General features: G+C 34.4%; 1 protein-coding gene across 2 annotated transcripts in view; it reads right to left on the reverse strand.

Annotated features, from left to right (window-relative positions):
• Window positions 1-21,448, reverse strand: part of LOC134529760 (SCAN domain-containing protein 3-like) — a 48,329-nt gene extending 26,881 nt beyond the window's left edge. Inside the window, exons 1-2 of one of the 2 annotated variants that reach the window (XM_063364169.1) lie at window positions 20,690-21,403; window positions 2,621-2,898 (exon numbers count right to left, since the gene is read on the reverse strand). In XM_063364169.1, coding sequence (XP_063220239.1) covers window positions 2,621-2,898; window positions 20,690-21,095 — 684 coding nt within the window. In that variant the 5' untranslated portion in view covers window positions 21,096-21,403. Of the gene's footprint in view, window positions 1-2,620; window positions 2,899-20,689 lie in introns of both variants that reach the window. The other variant, XM_063364168.1, reaches the window with a different exon arrangement.
• Between the last annotated feature and the right edge of the window lie 703 nt (window positions 21,449-22,151).

Consider the following 22,151-nt stretch of genomic DNA (forward strand, 5'->3'; position numbering starts at 1 on the left):
TCGCGTATTCTGGCAAGGCTAATTTATTTCATGTGTTCCAAAATTGTGTAGGAAAATATACTTTACGTAATATAAATGCATTGAATAATACTCAACTATAAATATGTCACATCCTTTACCTTCATATGCCTCCCATCGCACTTCGTATGACAAATAAGACGCCTCGTAACGGGAGATACGTGGTAATGTACTTTATCGTCAGTCGGCTGGCTGACTTGCCCACCCGGGCGTGACCTTAAACTCACGTCGCGTACCTTTCCAAACCATTCTTTACTGACAGTGAAAACAATATTACTGTCCGGATAGTTACATTTTAATTTTCCAAAAATTAAAGTGCTTATTCGTGTATCACTACCTGGTTCACACCAATCCTGTCAAGCCAATGATTATTTTTTTCATTGCAACATTCATTTAAAAACATTTTCCACGAGAATCATCTATGTTCCAATATCTAATGTCAAATATATTCCCGCTAGTACCACCAACAGCGTCAGACTTATATAAACTTTTGGTAAGAGTCCTTAATTCGTACGATTGTGCGCATAGTTGACATGCTTAAAACTAAAGTGCGACCAACATAAGCGTGGCCTTCATGACAATCTGCATGCCATAATACTTCTATTTTGGTGTCAAATACTTGAACAAGATGCATTATGAGTGATCAAGCACGTACAGTTACCGGCAGCGGAATGAGCAGACGTTGCTTTTGTTTGAGTGAATTCCCTGCCACTGGCTAGATTGAGTTCACGGCCCAGTTTGTGGCCAGGCAACAACAGTACGGTACGGCACGGCAGCATACGCGCGAACGTAAAAACATTTGATCCTTTACACTCTATAGTCGCAATTTAACTTGCCATAGCTGATGTTTGTACAACAGCCGATAGCGTAACCAGACCTGCGCGTGCATCTCTTCCCCCCTTGTTTGGCTAACTGTATCCCATGGCACATCTGTTGTTTACAGAAGTTTAAACAGACTTCGTGGCATCATTCCCGGCTTTTTTTTTTTGCCCTTCTGAGATTTCAAGTTAACTGAAATTTACAGACGTGCTATTCAAGACTGGGGTAGTAAAATTCACATTGCGCTAAATGAATCCGTGCAATTTGAAGACGTGCTAAGTGAGGGATAGGTGTAGTTAATGGCATAAGGATTCCATGGAAACAAAACAGAGGCACCGAATGCTTTTCTAAATGTTTCTACTTTTACATGTTTGTTCAGGACTGCCTCCAGGATTGGACAGAATTTTTCCTTCTTCAGATCATTAGGGTGCTCCCTGTGCCAATCAAGTACACCTTTTCTCCAGCCTTTTTAGTGGGCCTAAAAGCTGCGACATCTGCTGGCTGAATGATTCATGTTGCATTGGGGTACAGCGCAATTAATAAACCACAGAATTCAGTGGAAAGATCACTACTACACAATGAAACATGGCTTTTATACCAATCTACAAACAAAATGTTGTTCTCCTTTAAAAATGACACAAAAATATTTCCAATTACTCATAAAACACTTCAGCATTCATCCAGCCTGTACCACTGTGGCCAATTCCCAGGCATCTGGAACAGATTGAACAACTTTAATAGGTAATCTTTGGAAAGGAAAAACCACCATCGGCAGAACTACAAAGCCACTAGCTATAAAACTGAACATTACCATAATATATGCTTTTCACACTGATAAACACGTCTGCTTTATGCCTAGCATATCCTTTATCTGCAAAAAATTAATGATCCATTTTTGTGTGTTTCTCTCCTTCCATTAAAACCGTTGCGGGGCCAGATTGCTTCTTTACAAAATCTTGCTTCATGTGGAACTGAATTGTTGCACAAGGGATATTATATTTCTTGGCCGCTGCATTAAAACACCTTCCTTTAACTGTCGATATCAACCTTTGTTATGTTCGTTAAATAAATCATATGACATAGTTTATAGGATGGTCAAAAATGGTAATAAGTATAACAGTTTAATTCCTTCAAAAAAAATCTTTTTAGAAAATAATAGATCACATTAATTCTCTATTCTAGCTTCTTTTTTATTTTTTATCTGGTTTACTTTGCCTTATTTTGTTTGTATAATTTTAATTTTGACTTGTTTTGTGTACTGTTCTTTGGTTTTTTTTTGTACATGGCTATTTTTGTTTTATATAACTTTGTTTGCGTGGTTTTGTTTTGTCTTTCTGTGTTTATTGTAGCAATGTTGTGCCTATCAATTAAGGCTAATCATTTGCTGTTTGTAGGCATGGTAAAATATTCAATAAATAAATAAATAAATAAATTACAACAATAGTATCAAATTGTTTTAAACAATATGAGGAAGAACCAGAAAACTATGCTGTCTTTTGTAAAGGTGCTTAATATTTTGTCACAGTCCTTACTTTTCATTAAGTGTAGCCAACCTTCCAGTAGTGCATTGCTTTAGTAAAGGAAGTTAAAAGAAAAGAGAAGTTAAATCTTTCATATATTTTGTTAAAACTGGTTAGTAACAATATTTTAAAAATACGTTATGGTCAAGGAACTGTTCTTATTTTAACAAAAAAATGTAACAAGCAGAAAATGTTTATACATTTAATTAAATAAACAACTTATAAAAACCAGTAAGAAAATAAAGAACAAAATTAACATTCACCTGATAGATAAAACTTCTGTAGTTAGATCCACTGATGATCTCTCTAAAATTAACTTCAGTGGGAGATTCAATTTCATACACATTTGGCCGTTTCCCAATCCACACAAGAGTAGCGTACCACTCACAACCCTTGATGTTGTCTGCAGAATTTGTTGGGATGGCATCAAAATGTATTAGATCAGAATTTTCCAGAACGTTTGTGAGTTTCCCATTTGGCCCCAAATTCTTACCATGAATATGAAACTTTGTTGTAGAAAAGAACACCTCATATTTGGCTCCTGAAAAAATAAAAATAAGAAATTTTAATTTGAAAAGTTTACTAGCATAAGGCATAATTACAGATCAAAATATGTTATAATGTTGAGAGTATTAAATTCAGGTCATTAATATGTATTATCCATATGTAAAACTAAATTAAGATATCCTTCATTAACTATTTATATCATTCATAACTTGAGATTTTCAGGTCAAAATTGACTAATGTACATTTTTTAGTGTCATTACACCTCTTGAAACACCTCACACAACAAATATAATGTTCACACATTTAATTATTCCTTTCAAGTAGCTTGTACAATACCTACTAAGTGCCCATAGACACTTGTACTATAGAGATATGCTGGGAAGATCAGAGCAATAGGAATAAAGTTTATGAGGAATGTGTTGGCAGTTAGGAGGCGAGACAGGATTAGGAATGAGATGGTGCAAGCAAACGCAAGAGCAAGAGTACAAGACTTGAATGAGATCACCGAAAAAGCAAGAATGAGATCGTATGGCCCTGACCAGAGAATGGGTAAAGAGAGGCTGCCCTGGAAAAATTATGTTGAAGTACACATTTAACAGTACATATATAAATATTAAAATCATTAATACAATTCAGGGTAATAACTTAGAGTAGCAACTTTTCCATGGAACAAAATTATCACAAATTTTTTTGTCATGATAACATCTTATAAATCGATGAACGCCGGCTGCACGCACGAAAAAGCATAACTCATTGTCATGTTCCGCCTCAGCTGAGCGTGCAAGAACCGGCCAACCACCGTGAGAAAATCTTCTATAATATCAAACAGGTTAAGGCGGGCTTTTTAAAAGCAGCAATTTAAAAAATTTGATATGATGTCATCACGTAAAACCATCGTCCGTAAACCGACTTTAGAGACAACCCTCCCCCCCCTCCCTTCTTTTTTTAGTAACACTTGTCCTGAAAAAAGTCACTAAGTTTTTTTAATGTTGCTAGATAACCTAACCATCCATGCTCATCAATGAACTGTTTTAAAGTGTAGATAAACTAACCAATTGTTCACATAATTTTGCAATATTTATATAATGCTAACCTAGCCAACAATTCAAATGATTTAGCAGTATTTTAAATGTAGCTAACCCAATTATTCAAGCGGTAAATTAATTGAAACATTTTAATGCAGTTTTACATAATTATCAAATACAATTAAAGGCACAGAAATATACTATTTTCAGAATTTTGTTTTTATTTTTTCAGAAGCATACCTATTCTAGAAAATTTACAGTATATTAAATGTTGCTGGCCTAATCAAAACCACCTTCCGCATAATTTGACAATATTTTAACTGTCGCTGATTTAACCTATTAAAACTGCACCATTTCACAGAATTTTAAAATGTTACTTAATACTCACAAATATTCAACAATCAAAATTTCCACCATATAGTAGAAAAACATTAAGGTTGTGAGAAAAATGATACTGACAATTTCGGTTTAACAATTTCTGTGGCCATTAAGTTTTCTGTCTTTTGATTTTTAACACTTGGCTTTGTTAAATCATGGTATACAATTTAATGTGCTTCCTGAAGTTGATAGAAAATAACTGCTATATACAAAAAGTTTCATGTATCAAACTTTAATAAGTTGATATTGCAAAAAAAGTTTGGACCAATTTGGCATTTTTATTTTTATATTTTCTTACAGTTGGCACAGTTGTTTAATTAAAATGGCAATGTTTGATATCTACATTAAACATGGTACAGTTGAAACAAAAGATGAAACTCTCAGAAGTGAAGACAAAACTTTCTCATGTAGGTAAGGAAACAGGTTAACAGCATTTCCAATGCTGTAAAATCATGTAATAGGTTAGTTCAGCTAGATCAACAATAGTAAAAATAATTCAAAATTATATGAAAGGTTAGTCAGATTAGCTAGAATCCAAAATAATTGTAAGGATAGTTTAGGTTATTTCTTAAACATTTCAAAAATTGTAAAATTATGTTGTTTCTTTATGTTAGGCCAGTTATGGTAAAATACTATAAAATTGTGCAAATTATGGTTTAGTTAGCTACACTGCAAATACTGTAAAATTGTGGTAGCTCAATTATCCTTATATATAGCTAGCTGGATTTAGTTATTGAAATTGCATGGTGGCTACAAATATAAGATTTAGAAATTCAAGGACATTTTAAGAATTTCAGGTCCCAGATGTGTTTTTAAGGTTCAGTGAACAAAATAAAAGTGATAATAATAAGCTTTAACATTAAGTAGTCAATAAACTTGTTTTTGGTGAAGTAATGAAGGATAATTTATCAAAAACATACAAAGATCTAAAGTCTAATAAAGAGAGACAGGTTTTTAAGAAAACTATGGCTGGAAAGATGTTGAAGAAATACCGTTTATAATCAGCTTGCGCAAGAGTTTTTAGATACAGGAGGAATACGCCATCTTTTGAAACAAGAAATATTTTGAAGTATGAGTACAAAGATAAAATACTTACATCCATGAGAAGAAAAATAGCAGAATTCCTTCAAGAAGATATTAGCAGTAGAACATGCCCTGGCAATAAAGATTTCATCACACAGAAAAACGTTAGAAAACAAAAGCGTTATCTAACAGATACTCTAAAGAATCTACATCAGCAATTTTTGAAGAAGTACCCGGAAACAAAAGCTAGCTATAGTTTTTTTTGTCTAAACCGCCCTTTTTGGGTGCTCCCACTGAAGGTAGAGGAAAGAGATACATGTGCATGTGCCGTACATGCAAACATGAAACTGGTTGTAGAGGCTTTGCATTTAAATGGCGTGATCTTTGAACAAACAACTTCTGATGTTATCAAAAAATTTTGCTGTTCTTAAAAAAATGAAGAGTGTTTGCTGCATGACTGTAGGAACTGTCTAGAATTTGGAATAATGTATAATGAGTTTGAAGGCAACCAGCCAGTAAAATTTCAACAGTGGGTACGTGGGAAAGAGCACTACATAGATAAAAAGACAAAACAAGTGAAGACAGCCATAAAAGTAACAAAACAGGGTAAGGAATCAACACTACTGAATCTTGTGAGTACGTACAAAGAGCAGCTTTCTCGATTTCTACAGCACGAAGGTACGATTCTCCACCAGTTCAACGCCATGTCTCAACTGAAAGATAATTTGACAGATCACGAAATTGTACATTGCGACTTTAGTGAAAACTGTAATTTAAAGTTTGCAGAAGAAATCCAATCATTCCATTTTGGTGGTGCACGGCAACAAATATCAATGCACAATGTTGCTGTTTACAGAAAGTCCTCGGGAACTCTAGAAACAAAATGTTTCTGCACAGTATCATGCATGCTCTCTGCAACACAATGCTCCAGCAATTTTGGCTCATCTGTTTCCGGTGATGAATGCTGTTGTTTCAGAAAGTATTCACATGGTACATTTTCTTAGCGATAGTCCATCTGGCCAGTACAGAAACAAATCAATGTTTTCATTTCTAGCCAATCACATAGGAAATCGTTTTACAGGTGTTACAAATGTTACATGGAACTATCAGGAAGCAGGCCATGGCAAAGGCGCACCTGATGGAATTGGAAGTGTGTGCAAACGTACAGCAGAGGATTGTGGCTCAAGGAAGGGATTTGTCCAACATACTTTGGTCGATGTTCTTCAAGAGAATTGTCCGGGAGTCAAAATTTTTTCAGTTTCCGAAACAGAGATCACAAAGATTTCTGATGTGACTGAAAAAGGGAAAGTTTTGCCGTTTAAGGGAACACTGAAAGTTCACCAGGTGAAAGCAACCAATAATCCAAACCGGCTTAGTCTGCGAAGACTGTCTTGTTTCAGTTGTTCAGATAAGTGCTGTCATTATGAGATTGGTACACTGACATATGAAGATTCACCAACATCAGGTCTTGATAGTGAGAAAGAGCTGGGTATGATTTCCAGCTACAACAGCTCGCGAATTCAATACGAGGACGTGTATAGCGATACTGAAACTTTATGCACAGACACTTCTGAAAATGATTTTTCTAGTGTTACTACAGGAATGTATGTGTTAGTAGAAGTTCTCCAGGTGCATACAAATACAAAGAAACAAGCAAGTAGTAATAAGAAGTACATGTACGCAGCACTTTGTCAATCCAGTGTTGATGAAGATGATGAAATAAAAGTTGTATTTCTTAAACTTGTATCAAAAAATGAAAATGTGTTTCTCATCGATGACACTGACGTATCATATATTAATACAAAGAATATTGTTAAGGTTCTTCCCCAGCCATGTCTTCTTGTTAAAGGGAACAGACTTTACTATAAGTTTCCTTCTTTTGTAGAAGTGCATGAGCGTCAGTGACTTAATGAATGTTGTACCAAAATTCAGTTTTCGAAGCATTTATTATTTCTTTGTCACCTGCATACTAATGAATATGAATTTTCCAAGTTTAGTGTCATTTGCTGTGTATTTTCGAAGGTTTGTGCTACATCTTTGTACTTTAGCCAGTCAATTTGACTTGGTTTTCTTTTAAATTCATAAAAAAAATGTTTTTTTGTTTGTTCTTGTTGCATAGAAGTAATTAAATGTAATATGTTAGCATATAATTTAGTAAACAACAACTTTGGAGACATTTAGCCATTACTGTCTATATTTTCTAAGTTAGATGTCAGTCCCGTGCCAACCTGTCAGTCCCATGGCTCAGTATTTTTGTTTTTTAATTTATGAAAACCAAGGAAATGAATATTATGTTGATTACTTCAAGCTACAAAATGATCAGTTTTATCTTTACACAATGAATGCATAAAAAAACTATTTTTTAATTTTTTTTATCTCTGACAAATGCAGGTCTCAAATGTGTCACTTTGCAAATATTCACCCATATTAAATTTAAACATTTAATTTGTTTGGAGTACATACTGTATGATCAACGGGGCACAATCAAAACACTGAACATTACTAATTTATCAGGTTATCAAAGAGATAAGTTATTTACTTTAATAGGACAAAAAAAAACAGTAAATTCCTTAAAAGCTAATATTTTCAGCAGACAACAGTAACAAACACGATGTAATATTCTTCATACATTTGCAGCATGCTGTAGAAAATTGTTATCCAGTTTTAAAAAATAAGGTAATTATCGGAAATTGCGGCTTTTTAGAATAGAAAGAAAAAAATCAGAAAACATGGTTTTCACAAACTACTATCCATGTCTGATGGGAAGATCCCTGGAAGGAATGCGGTTGCCGAGGCTAGCTCTGACGTCTTAAGGTCAGACAGACAAGGGAATATGCGCTACTATGGAGAGCGAAAACATTTACTGGCCTCGTACACAACGTTAAATTTTCCAGTAACACGAAACACAAATGTTATAGAAGAAAACCTGAACAATTACTACCAATGTTACAAACCGTTATTTTTTGCTTAAAGATTAAAAAGAGCGCCGACAAAACCACGGAGCACTGCTATTTTCATGCGATTGAAACCAATTACGTCAAAAAATCGTCATATTGTCTAAAAACTGAGCGCGTTCCGAAGAAGCTGTTATTTTAATACGCTCGTCAAGTAGTTAATGAGCAAAAATAGTACACATTTATCCTAATTTTTTATAACAAACCAATATTTATATGTATTTTTTATAATGACATGACATTATATGTCTTCACATTGATTTGTTTCCTAAATAATCTAACAGCAGAAGTTATTGTAAATAAATGATGTTGGAAACTTGCTGATACTCCCCTTTAGAAATATATAACAGACATTTCATTCACCACAAATCATCCATACTTAAAAAATCATTTAATTGGTTTAACTTACAATTAAAAATGACATAAATGTATGTTAACTCACCATTTATACTTGACTCCAGTTGCATAGACAAATAGGCAGAGGCAAGCTGAGTCGCTGTGTAGGAGGCTGTGAATTTGTCTTAGTGGAATTTGCCTATGTACTCGTGTTTCTTGATAGTCACGCGAAATAAAAAACTATGTACTGTAACTTAAAATAGTAACTTAAAAATTGGTTGTCTGTAAAGTCGATAGTTTAACGTGACAACATCATAAAACATTGATGAAATGATTGCATACTTTTATGAATAAAATTGAATAATTTTTATTGAATTATCACTATTTTGTATGGATACAAAGGAGGAGTGAAATGAAATCTACAATTTAATTGATAAATTTACTTTTATTTGCACTCATTAATTCAAATATGTTTATTACTTTAACGAAGAGATTATTATTAACTATAACTTTTATACATGTTTGCTATTTAACTTCTTCCAATGTGTGTTATTCTGTTAAGGATAGGACAATGATAGGAAAAGTAGGAAACGAATGGCAGTGTTTCAAGTTTAATGTGCCTCGAAAAAGTCAAATCAATGGTTGTTCCAATCGAGTGGAAGAGAGATAGATGCGGTGCAAGGGTACAATGAGCGTAACGGGTCACAGCGTAACGGGACAATGTGTGTAACGGGACACTTTTTCGTGCGTGCAGCCGGCGTTCGATTTATTAGACGTTGTCACGTCAAAAATACATCTTCCCACTTATGTTATATTTTTACAATGGACTCGCCAGTTCAGAGTCAGATTTACTATCACTTGGCTCTTCATCGCATGATAACTCGTCACTTTCAGTATCAGTGCCATCGTCGGTATCCAAATTAACAATATTACTGTCAATAACGTCCGGAATTATGCCATCCTTCTTCCAATATCCTTCTTCAATGTGTTGCACATGCCTGCAAAATCCCTCCCAATCTTGTTTGGTCACTGACGAAATAGCAGCTTCTGTCAGATCATTTAGTTTCGTAAGTGACAAGTCACCAGTAACATTATTTTCTCTGAATAGCCTCTTGATTTTCCCCCATGCCAGTTCAATTCGGTTAAGGTTACACATGTAAGGAGGTAGCCTAAGTACAGTATGACCAAACTGCCTGAATTTACCATCTATTCTGTATGTTTTTTCCTTGGGCTTATGTAGTTCTAAGAGCTTATCCAAATCAACTTTGCGCATGCTCTCACTGAATCCAACACCGTTTTTCTCAAGCCACATCATAACATAGGTTTTTGTAGCATACTTTGACGGCGGTTTGTTTATTTGCACAGTGTGGTATGGTGCATTATCCATCACAATGACAGAATTTGGCGGAAAATTAGGTAATACTTTTTCGTCTATCCATTTTTCGAAGTTTGCATAGTTCATTTGTCCGTGGTAGTCTCCGGTAACAATTCCAGCTTTGTAAACAAGTGATGCATTAGGAATAAACCCATTCTGGCTACCTGCGTGCAACATAATAAGCCTCCTACCTGCGCTTGAATTTGCCTCAACTCCAAATTCATCGTTGTGCTGCCAACACTTGGAAAACGTTAAATTGTTGTCAATCCAACTTTCATCGAGATAAACAATCTCTGTGCCGACTTCGCGGTAGTGCAGTATCTTGCGTACGTAATCATTACGCCACATAACAATATCTGCTTTCTCCATGTATAGCATTTTTATAACGCATCTGTTGAAATCATCTACAGTCATGGTAGTGTGTTTTCGCCAAGCAGAACTAACTTTTCCAAGTGTTGATAATTTATTCGTAGAATCTGTAGGGTTTCTTACTTGGTTTTCCTTTCTGATTCGCTTCACCGTCGCTTCACTCACACCTGTATAAAAAGCTGCGCAACGTGTAGCTTGACTCACAGGAAAAGCTAAGTTACCTCCTTTTGCTTCGTTGTCCCACTTCTCTACAACAGTGTTTATAATTTTGCGTCCTTCACTATGTATACCTTTTCTCTTTTTCCCTGTAGAAGTCATTGCTAAAATGAGGTTTATTATTACTATTTAAATTTATCTATAGTTACGTAAATAGTACAGTTTAATAATTACTAATTAAATAACTACCAATATATGTCAAATATAGGCTATACATTTAGTAAAAATACTAACAGACCAAGCGTTGCGCCTCAACTTGAAAACAAGAAACAATGTTTGCACGCAGAACTGTACACTGCTCAGGCGACAAGCGATAACTGGCACCCACCCCCCTTGTTTCGAGTAGAGACCGGTTCCCCCCCAACTTCACCACACCCGTGTCTAGTCTAGGGATCTTCCCATAAGTCACGTACAGTACACACGTCCCAAAATTTACCTTCAAGGGATGGTTTCTTAATTCTAAATAGTTTGTGAAAAGTAATTGTTTATAGCTTACATTACTCTACCAGCATTGGATGTCGCAGCTTTGTGAAACTAAAAATGTAAATAAAAACTGAAAATATGTTTTTATAGTACTAGAGATATCTATAAATTTACCCTGAAAACATGGTTTCTTAATTCCTACTGGTTCATGAATAATAACAGTTTAAAGCTTACATTACAATACTTGTGTTTTCATACTGCCGCCACCAATCACTGTTTACTCACGATCATGTATCTCTGTTTAGAACCACTTAAGCCAACGATGGACAAATCAAAATACGCTAATTCTTCAGTTTCATATATTGCAGTTTATCCCTGGATCCTAAAGGCTTGATCATGTGGTACATGATGCCTGCTGTTTTATTTCAGTATGTCAAAAAATTTTGTACATAAAAAAAATATATTTTCATATATTAATGAATTATGATCATAAGTTAAATAAAAAAGATTTTTTTTTTCCAACCTAAACTCATAATTCTTTCTTATTTCGCAAATTCTTTTATGTGCAGAATCTTCCGACATACTGAACTAAAACATAAAGCATCATGTACGACAGGATCAAGCCAACAGAATTATGCCATAGGATCTTTCGACATACTGGATTAAAACAGGAGGAATCATGTACCACAGGATCATGCCCAGGGCCGCTGAGAGAATTTGTGGGCCCCTGGACAGCTGGGGTAGTGGGCCCCCTTCCTTTTTTTTTTTGCTTACCACTATTACGTACTATGTATACCATAAATATATATAATATCGTAAAATTGCATCCTTCATTTGAACATACATAACGATTTCCTAGTTACGCAAAAAAAAAAGAGAGCATTTGCATGTATTATCTCAGTGCACTTTTACATTATTAATCCCAACAAAATACAAATAATAATTAATTTTGATGTATATATTGCTAAAAAAAATAAAAAAATCTTAAATGGTGATCAGAAATTGCATTATTATATGAGTGTTTAAAATACATAAGTATAATAATTTATTCTGAATATAAATATTATTAAAATATTTAAAGTAATAATAAATTTTATTACTTCGAAAACATCAAACACATTGAACCATGTTCATTACATTGAAAAATTTGTAATACATATTAATAATTTATACAAATTAATTTAATACCCTTAGTTCGATGCAAAATCATAAATGACACATTTTAAATAACAATGATATATATTTTACATCCTACTAAAACACAACTATTCAAATGTCATATACTATATAAAAATGTCTAAATTTAAAAACACTTCAAAATGTTTTACAACAAAACAGTCATTACTTCATATCGAATCACTACATTCAGAATAATCATACACTGTAGTATATTATTTAAAATTTTAAACATATAATGCATTTAAAAGGATTATGCTACTCAATAATATTGATTTACAAACAATTAAATAGTTCAGAAGTAATCACAACAAATCGGTTTACCGTGCCTTTTTCAAAGCAAAATCGTTAATTACATCGTCGTGGTTCAATGACCGAGCGAGATGAGGCTGTAAGGCAAGCAAGGTGAGCCCACTAATCCTTTCCTGAGACATGGTTGAGCGATGTACATTTTTTATTTCCTTCATTTTGCTGAAGGACCTTTCAGCTTCGGCAACTGTCACGCAAATTGTGCAGAACACTCGAACAGCGATACACACATTTGGAAATAAACTATCCAATTTTAATCTCCGTAGTGTGTTTAAAAGCTGGATTGGTTTTCAACTGATTTGAACCAATATTTGAAAAATGAATTGATTTGAGATGTTTCATTTCATCAGATATCTCCATGACACACCCTCCAGCCAGGGCCCATCACCGCATTCTTTACTTCAGAAGGGGGAGTCTAAATGGCATTGACTCCAAGTGGAGGGGTGTACGGGACCAAGCAAACCTATTGTGCTCGTACCTGGCGTTCCCATTTCTGCTACTACGCAAGTATTTTGGTGTGAACTGAATGTTACAGATACTGCTCGATTAGGTTATTGGTTATAGACTATAGTTTTAGGAACACACAAAACATATATAAGTGTGTGTGTGTGTATATAGTACAAGATGTTTTAATAGCAGGGGAAAAATGTTTTTCCAGCCATTTATTTTCACTTCCCAGCCGGGCGCCCGGGCCCCTAAGGCTACCGGGCCCCTGGGCATTTGCCCCTTTTGCTCCCCCCCTCTCGGCGGCCCTGATCATGCCATCAGGATCAAGCCATCAGGATCCAGGGATAAACTTGGATATATAAACCCCAGCCATATCAGACACAGAATTAGGAAAGCTGTACTCAAAAATTCCCTGGAAAGACTGCAAAATTCAATGTGTCAGCTACTTCAGTGCACAGCACGTATTCCTCACAGAAAATGAACTGTAACAATTCAATACAAATTTTTGGCTCCCATTACAACGTGACTCAAAATAGTAAGTACTTTAAATGCAATGTAACAAAACAAACCTTTCGTAATACAATTATTATTCTAATAAAATAACAAACATGAAACTTAAGCATTAAATTCCTTACAATTCCAATACAGTAGTTGAACAAATTTCATTATTATAACAATACCTACCTACATTGACTAGAGTTCTCCAATAAAAATTTTAAAACCCACACAGGTAAACATAAACAATAAATGTCAGGGACTGCGTGAATACATAGGTATTTTAATGTAAGCTGTAATCTGTTATTTTTTTTTTACAAACCATTAGGAATTAAGATACGTTCCTTTCAGGGTTAATTTAGGAACGTCTCTAGTAGGTAAATGGAAAACATATATTCCTATTTATCACAGGTAAAGAATGAATGGCGACAGCAGCGTAAAAGCACAGGTAATGTAATTTAAGATATAAAATTATTTCTTCAGAAACTAGTAGGAATTACGAAATCATACCTTCAAAGTAAATTTAGGGACATGTGTAGTGTGAAAACCATGTTTTACAATTTTTTATGTTTCCGTTCTAAAAAGCTGCGACGTCCGATAACTAAACAAAAATAAAAATAAAAAAGTAAAAAAAAATAACACTTATTCTACAAATTTAATAACGTCTTCAAACATAATCTAAATGCACTGCAATAACAGAAAATTATTGCTCGTCTGTTGGAAAAAATAACTGGTCAGGAAATCAGCAATTATGTGCAGTTATGTTGGATTTCACAAAAATAGATAATCTGGTAAATTTTTACCATAAATAAAAATATTAAAAGGCATTTATGTTTTGTTTTCAAAAAGATTAACCTAACCTTTAAAAAATAGTCTCATTAACTCATTTGATTACCTAAACAATACCACAGTTTGCTAAATTTATCCAATACAAACACACAGACCCAAACAGAAAAGAAAAAAAATTGCAGCAGCCACTTCAATGCACAGGTATTATGACACATACTAGGGTCATTCCATGTCAGTTCAACCACACCATGACACCCACCGTCTCAGATTTTGACGAAACTTGGCATGGTTGTTCTATTCATTGATTTAAGTAACCATACCAATTTGTTTTGCTCTATCTCGAATGGTTTAGATTTTACAGCCCCTTAAAGTTTATGGATTATTGGCATTTTAATCATCTGGTCGCCGTTAACTAGATGTGTTGTCCGATGGAAAAAAATTCATATTTTTTTTATTTACTAACCATTTTGTCTGAAAAAAATTTTATGTTTGGATCAATGTAGCAGGAATAATATAAAAAATGAACAAAACTACTAAGTGTTTATTTGGAACCATAAAAAAATCTCAAAGTGTAATTTTTATGATTATCAAAACAAAATGTAGAGTTTTACGGAAAATGGTAAATCTCATAAAGGGAAAAGGATAACCATGAAATCTCTGTATTGTTTTTGTTCTAAAAGATATGTTCTACCACATTAAACAGTAAGATTCGCTGTTTTTTTACTCCTTTGATAATTTTTTTCACTTCAAAACGCAAAAATGAGTTAATTATTTAATTTTGATTAAAAAGCTGCTTTGGCCGCTATTTGCCTGCCTGCCTGTGTTTCTGAATTATATACAGATGATTAAAATACCATATTTTCCTTTTGGTATCCCACACACCTTTTTATAAAATTAATTACCTTACTTGCTGCTTCCTGTTTCCCATGCTGTCAAATCCTGCATTCCTGCCATGACATCAACCTGTTCCCTTTACTCACAAATACGAACAGAACTGACCTCAGTAATGAGATTGCAGTTCAATTTAAATATAATTATTAAATTACACTACATAAAACATTAGTGTGTTTACTTACAGTTGCAATACTCCTATGTTATTAAGGCTTACAGTTATTGTGGTTGTAACACTGGTAGGTCATTGTATTTCAAAATTCGTCTAGATTGTCAAATTTTGATTGGATATTTGTCATACATTCTTGTGAAAACTGATAGGTTCTTCCAGTCATTGTTTTTGGCGGTTTCACCATAGCAATAATATGAGGAATGGGCTTCTTTCTTGGGCCAAAAAAAGGATGGTGATGGTCCGCGGGGATGAAGAAACTGTACCGTGACATCTTTTTGTTCAGCATTTATCTCATTCACCATGCCAAAGTACCAGAAGCTGTCATAAACACAAGCAATAAAACATACAGGGTACAAATCTTCTAATTCCACGAGATAAGTTTTGCTGAATGCTAAATAAATTAAAAATAATAGCTGCTTTTTCATCCTTGCTAATTCTTCGAGACTCAATTGTTTGTGAATCATTTTGTGGCTGAAAGTTGTGAAATGATCTTGTCCCTGGAAGAGTTGGAACATCTTTGAAGCGACTTTCCATAGCAAGACGAGTCAATTTAACTGCTTCTTTAGTAATAAAATGGAAACTGATATTTTCAATTCTGGTCTTGCAGAAGTCAAACAGTTCAGCCACTGTTATAATTTGTTTTTCCAGAGGTCGTTTAAGACTTTCCCTCCAAGCTATGCCTTTTACAGTACCCCCTATTCCGTCGCATTTCGTTTTGCCATGGCTGGTCGCAAAAAATTACCACTGAGATCTCAGTAAAAAATCTCTCTCATGTAGACACAGAGTTACGAAGTTGTATCTCTTTAATGTGTGGGTGGTTCTCTTTCAAAAAGGCAGTCATAGTTTTTTGGATTTCGTACACCATCATGTTTGAGGTCATCAGATATGATGCAAAAAAGGTAGAACAAGCTTTTTGCCAGTTGCATCCCTGCAGTGAATGATTACAGGATGAATAGTGCATGAATCTGAGGTCCAGTGGTAACCTTGGGCTTCCTCTTGTATCGTGAAAGCATAATTTTCACTGAAGTCCATTGAAATTACAGCTACAATGGAAAGAGCTGTTTCCTTTAAAATTTTAAAAGTAGATGCTTGTGATTTGGCAATGTAAGAATGAGGTATTAATTGGTTGAGTTTTTCAACTAATGTTTCTATAAATTCAACAACAGTTCGATCTGTGGAAACCCACTGAACTCAATAACGTCTTCATTGTCATATTCTTCAAACTTTGTCAGTAAAAAATGGACAAACTTATCTTTTGATAAACATTTGTCACAATGCCTTAACATACATTCTCTTGTTGCTCCTTCACAAACCATGAGCAATATCAGTTCTTTGTAATCTTCCTCTATACCGGCTCCATGAATCAATAAAATAACATTCTGGTGTATTGTGCACACGCATAGGTACTAAGTGTGTGCCACTAGAGGCAGCTAAAACGCACCATTTAGCTCTCAAGAAACAGAATTTTGAAAAACATATTTTCAAATGAGGATGCTCCCATTTAAAACTTGAGTATAGCTCAGAAAGATTACACAAAATCAAACCCTTTCTCTCATAAACCTTTTTTCCTATACTCACGACATCATTCATACCTGGCAGAATTCTACAATGTTCATCACTCTGATAAAATTGTTTCACTAAATCAATTGTTTCAAGGCTTAGCGGTTTCCCTTGCTTAGGGTCTGGTTCGCCTAAAAAACCCTTGTCTTTAAACACATGTTGAGCCTTACGAACAGAATAATCAGATGTGTTAAAAGTTTTTTATTTTTTTTCTTGATGCACCTATAATTTCCTTTTTAATAATGTTCACTAGTTTATCCATGTCTTCACTGTTCTGCAACATACTTTTTTCCAACAATTTTTTTCTTCTGGTAAATCAACTTCACGAACAGTTTCAATTTTTTATTTTACTTTTTCATGAACTTTTTGTAGCTTTTCTTTAGCATAACTTGATTTGTTATGATGACCAAGTGCATGTAATTTCATTGGTGAACATCCAATTTCATGAAAGGAAGAATTTAGCTCGTCAATTACAGTATTTTTTTGAAGTTGGTTTAGTTCATCTCTAAATGTTAGTCCTATGTCCTTTGTTTGTCCATTCTCGTGCTCATCATTACTTTCAACCTTGTCAGCTTCTTTATCTTTTAAAAGTTTATTCCTGCAAAACGCACAAAGTTTCTGACCAGGTTTAACCTTGTACCCTTTTGATAAGATGATTCTACTCTGTTGTACAGTTAAAACACGAAGTGCTTTTTTAATAATAACAGTTTTATGTCTTTAAAAGGATCACAACACACCTTTTGTAAAAATTCATACTTCTTTAAAAACACACTTTCATGGTGAAGGCAAACAGTTGTTAACTTGTTGGATTCACATCTTAATGTCAAAAGATTCAAATCTTCTTCAGAAAGTTTTTCAATACCTTGTATAGACTTGTCCTTGACATAGTGTAACAGATGGCAATCACTTTCAGTATTTTCTCCAACACTGCACTTTTTCTCCATTGTTCAACAAAACATAACAACAATGCACTTTGGTACTCACAAAGTTTAATAAAAACACATAAATACTATCAATAACACTCATCTACTGAAATGCTTAATTGACTGTTATGTATAAGCACCAATCTTACTTCTTTCATGGCAACTACCTGTGACGGACTGACATGGAAGCTATATTAAATAATGCTGCTGTGAGGGGAAGGCAGGTTCGGACATGCACAAGGTCACACACAGCCCGCCTTGTTCTCTCTCTATGCACGGATTGTATCAGTTGCTGGCCTTATGGCTTATCTCCTGGGAAGATCTTGCATCTGGATCTGGAAGAGGGCGAGCACAGAAGACGGGGGAAGGGGTGTGTGAAGTCCGCAGCCAGGCACAAACACAAAAAAATAGGTAAACTACATTGGCAGTTGTTTATATATTTGCGAGTGGAAAAGGAACAGGATGGTGTCATGGCACGAATGCAGGGCTTTGACAGCGTGGGAAACAGGAAGCAGCAAGTAAGGTAATTTATTTTATAAAAAAAGTGTGTGGGATACCAAAAGAAAAATGTGGTATTTTAATCATCTGTATATAATTCAGAAACACAGTCAGGCAAAAAATGGCCAAAGCAGCTTTTTAATCAAAATTAAATAATTAACTCATTTTTGTGTTTTGAAGTGAAAAAAATTATCAAAGGAGTAAAAAAACCCACGAATCTTACTGTTTAATGTGGTAGAAGATATCTTTTAGAACAAAAATAAAACAGAGATTTCATGGTTATCCTTTTCCGTAAAACTCTACATTTTGTTTTGATAATCATAAAAATTACACTTTGAGATTTTTTTATGGTTCCAAATAAACACTTAGTAGTTTTGTTCATTTTTTATATTATTCCTGCTACATTGATCCAAACATAAAAACTTTTTCAGACAAAATGGTTAGTAAATAAAAAAAATTATGAATTTTTTTCCATCGGACAAAACATCTAGTTAACTGCGGCCAGATGATTAAAATGCCAATAATGGTAAATCTGTATTGTACGGATTAGCGCCAAAAAAAATCGTACAAATATGAAATAACTTTCATTATATGCTATCTTACGTCCTCTTTTCAGAACCGCCTGTGGAGATTAAAAATTCCAATTACTTTTGGAGATATCGAATTTTTTAATATTCATTTTTCGGCGATTTTTTAAAAAAAAAAAATTAAAAATCCGAAAATACCTTTATTCTCTGCTCTTTAACTTCCTCTTTTCATTAAACCCGGCGGATATCAGAAATTCCAAATACTTTAGGAGATATGGAATTTTTTAGTTTTCGTGATGTGCACTGATGCGTCGTTGAGCGGGAAGCCTACGATTCACACATCCTTCTGGACATACCCGAATACTCACGTTGGCTAGCCTTCTTTTCTTAAAATTAGCAAGAAGTAATTAAAAATACTTTAAAACACTGTGGATGGTTGGTTATATTAGGTAAGTATAGCTACATTAAAAAAACTGTAAAATCATTTTATGGTTGCTTAGCAAATAACTTTTTAATATGTAGCTATCCAGCGCTAGGAAACCGTTTACATGATTTCACAGTATTTTTAATGTAGCTCTCCTAACCAAATCAACCATCCACAATGTTTTGAAGTATTTATAATGTAGCTAACATAACCTAATTGACCATTAGTTTTCATGAGTTACATATTTATTTACAATAAACAAAAAAAAAACCGAAGATGCACGATCGGGCGTTTGCCTCTCGTCTGTTGAAAGAAGGCTTGCCAACGTGAGTATTCGGGTATGTCCAGAAGGATGAGTGAATCGTAGGCTTCCCGCGTTCCACCATTGTTGCTTGTTTACAAGTATGATTTTTTTTTTTTCGCAACATAGTTGAACGACTACATCACGTAAAAAGAAAATTACGTGAGTTCCTACTGTTCATCCTTTTTCCCGGTTTGTTAGGTCAGGTCAGCTACGTTATAAATACTTTAAAAGTAAACAACCATTAAAATTAATTTTATTATTTTTAATGTCCGTTCAGTTTCAAAGTATTTATACTGTAGCTGACCTGACCTAATCTACCTTTGTCCCGTTTTGTTAGGTCAGGTCAGTTACATTATAAATACTTAAAACTATACAAGTAAAATTAATTAATATTATTTTTAATTTCCGTTTATTTTGAAGTATTTATCATGTAACTAACCTTACCTAATGGAAAATCTCTGTTATTTAGGCATTCATGCACACACGGCAAAATATAAAATGGCGTCTGTTGAATTATTACATACGGCTTGTATTGCAAAATAAGAACGGCGATATCTCCAAAAGTAATTGGAATTTTTAATCTCCGCAGGCGGTTTTGAAAAGAGGACGTAAAAGAGCATATAATGAAAGTTATTTCATATTTGTACGATTTTTTTTGGCGCTAATCCGTACAATACAGATTTACCCCAATAATCCATAAACTTTAAGGGGCTGTAAAATCTAAACCACTAGAGAGAGCAAAACAAATTGGTATGGTTACTTACATCAATAAATTGAACAACCATGCCAAGTTTCGTCAAAATCTGAGACGGTGGGTGTCAAAAATAGTTTTTTTTGGTTGATTTGGTATGTAATGACCCACTAACGATTTTTCAGAACCCAGTAGTAATATAGAAACGCTGTTACAGGGTTGATACAGGAACATCTCTCCTGTTTCAAAAAGGTATATTCGGATTATTTTAACTTTATGTAAAAGACCCTCTATAAAAATACTACCTCGTACCTTATTCCCCAATAATAAGTTTCTTACTATCAAGACTGAATTGCAGTTATCGCATACTAGAGCTAACCCAATTAATTTAATAAAAGCCTCTTTACGGTATAATAAAACTTGAGTAAAAAAATTTTCAGAATTATTTTCACCTAAGAGTCCGTTCACTCCACATTTACAAAAACAGTAATATAATTCACATAGCAAAATCAAACCATACCTGAATTATCCTTACATATTATTTTCCCATTATGGTCATCCAACTCATCTACTCGGCCAACGTGAGAATGTAGTGCCTGCATGAATTCAGCAGTTCCCTCAATGCCACCAATTCTATTGCCGAATTCTCTTTGATAATCTTGTATTATTGCATGAGTGATGAACCAGCCACAGTTATCAACACCCACTTGCAAAAGGTTGTGAGCCCAAAATTTAACAACTGAACCAACTGACAACACCTCAGTGAGGTTTTCCGTCCGAAAACGCTTTCCGTTAATGAACAATCTATCAAGTTTCAAAATTGCTTGTTCGTGTACGCCATTCAAACCAAAACCCACGATAGCTTTGAACCTTCGAACCTCACATACAATTCCCGTAACTGCGGAAATATTTATGCGTTTGGGCATTTTCAAAAATATAACAACATAACGCGCGGGAATACAGACGTGTAAAATTGTTTTTTTAATTTGGGTGGCCTACGGCGTTAACCAGCAGCCATGGTTCAAAGCAGCGTAACTACTATATTAGTAAAGTATCTACATGAAGGAAAACGGTAGGAACATCTAATCTTCCCGGTAGAGGCCGATCTACCACAGGATTTGAAGGCCATGGAAGAGAGGAGTATTAGGATGGGAGTAGGAACCGGCCACCACGGAATATTCACTAAACATTAGTTATATTAGAATATTAATACAGATAATGAAATCTACTAAGAGCCGGTTTTATGACCCCCGGCTAAATCTAAAAGTTAGCTATTCTCCGTTCACTCTTACCTGAGTTTAGGAATAAACAAACATTTTCATTGGCTGCCGGCCGCCGCGCACATTATTCGTGCGCAAGAAATAGTCCCTTGGTTACATACCATTTGTAAGTATTTTTACACTGTCTTTTTTATAACAATTGTTGATATATAACATTATAGCGATTCATCATTAATTTCCAATACAGTTTAATGTGTCAGCAAGTATGTACTTACAATTATGTTAGCAGACGCCGTGTGTACGGTGGCATAGACAAAAGGTACTGTACGGTGTACAGTTGATGCCCGGCGCAACAGTTAGGGATGCAACATCGCTCTTAAAAACATCGATATCACGAACATCGATGTTCAAAAGAAAAAGCATCGATGTCAAAAAACATCGTTCTGACCAGCCGATACATCGATGTTTTAACCGATGTTTTTAAATATCGGGAAAAACATGCCAAAATGATTTAAATTATAGTTCCTGACCACAATATCCACAGCCCATTTATAGTCGTGTCTCATGCAGAACGAAAACATGTATTAAAAGCAAAGTCTGCTACCAAAAACTTAAAAATCCGCATGAACTACTGGACCAGCTCTCAGTAAACTTCAAAGAGTTGTGGACAAATTTAAATGACTACAACTTCGCAACATTAGTAGAAATAAAGGTAAACATTAAGGAAGGAGGCAATACGCATAACATGGCAAAATTTAAATA

The sequence above is a fragment of the Bacillus rossius genome, chromosome 2 (genome assembly GCF_032445375.1).
Source record: "Bacillus rossius redtenbacheri isolate Brsri chromosome 2, Brsri_v3, whole genome shotgun sequence".
NCBI lineage: Eukaryota > Metazoa > Arthropoda > Insecta > Phasmatodea > Bacillidae > Bacillus > Bacillus rossius.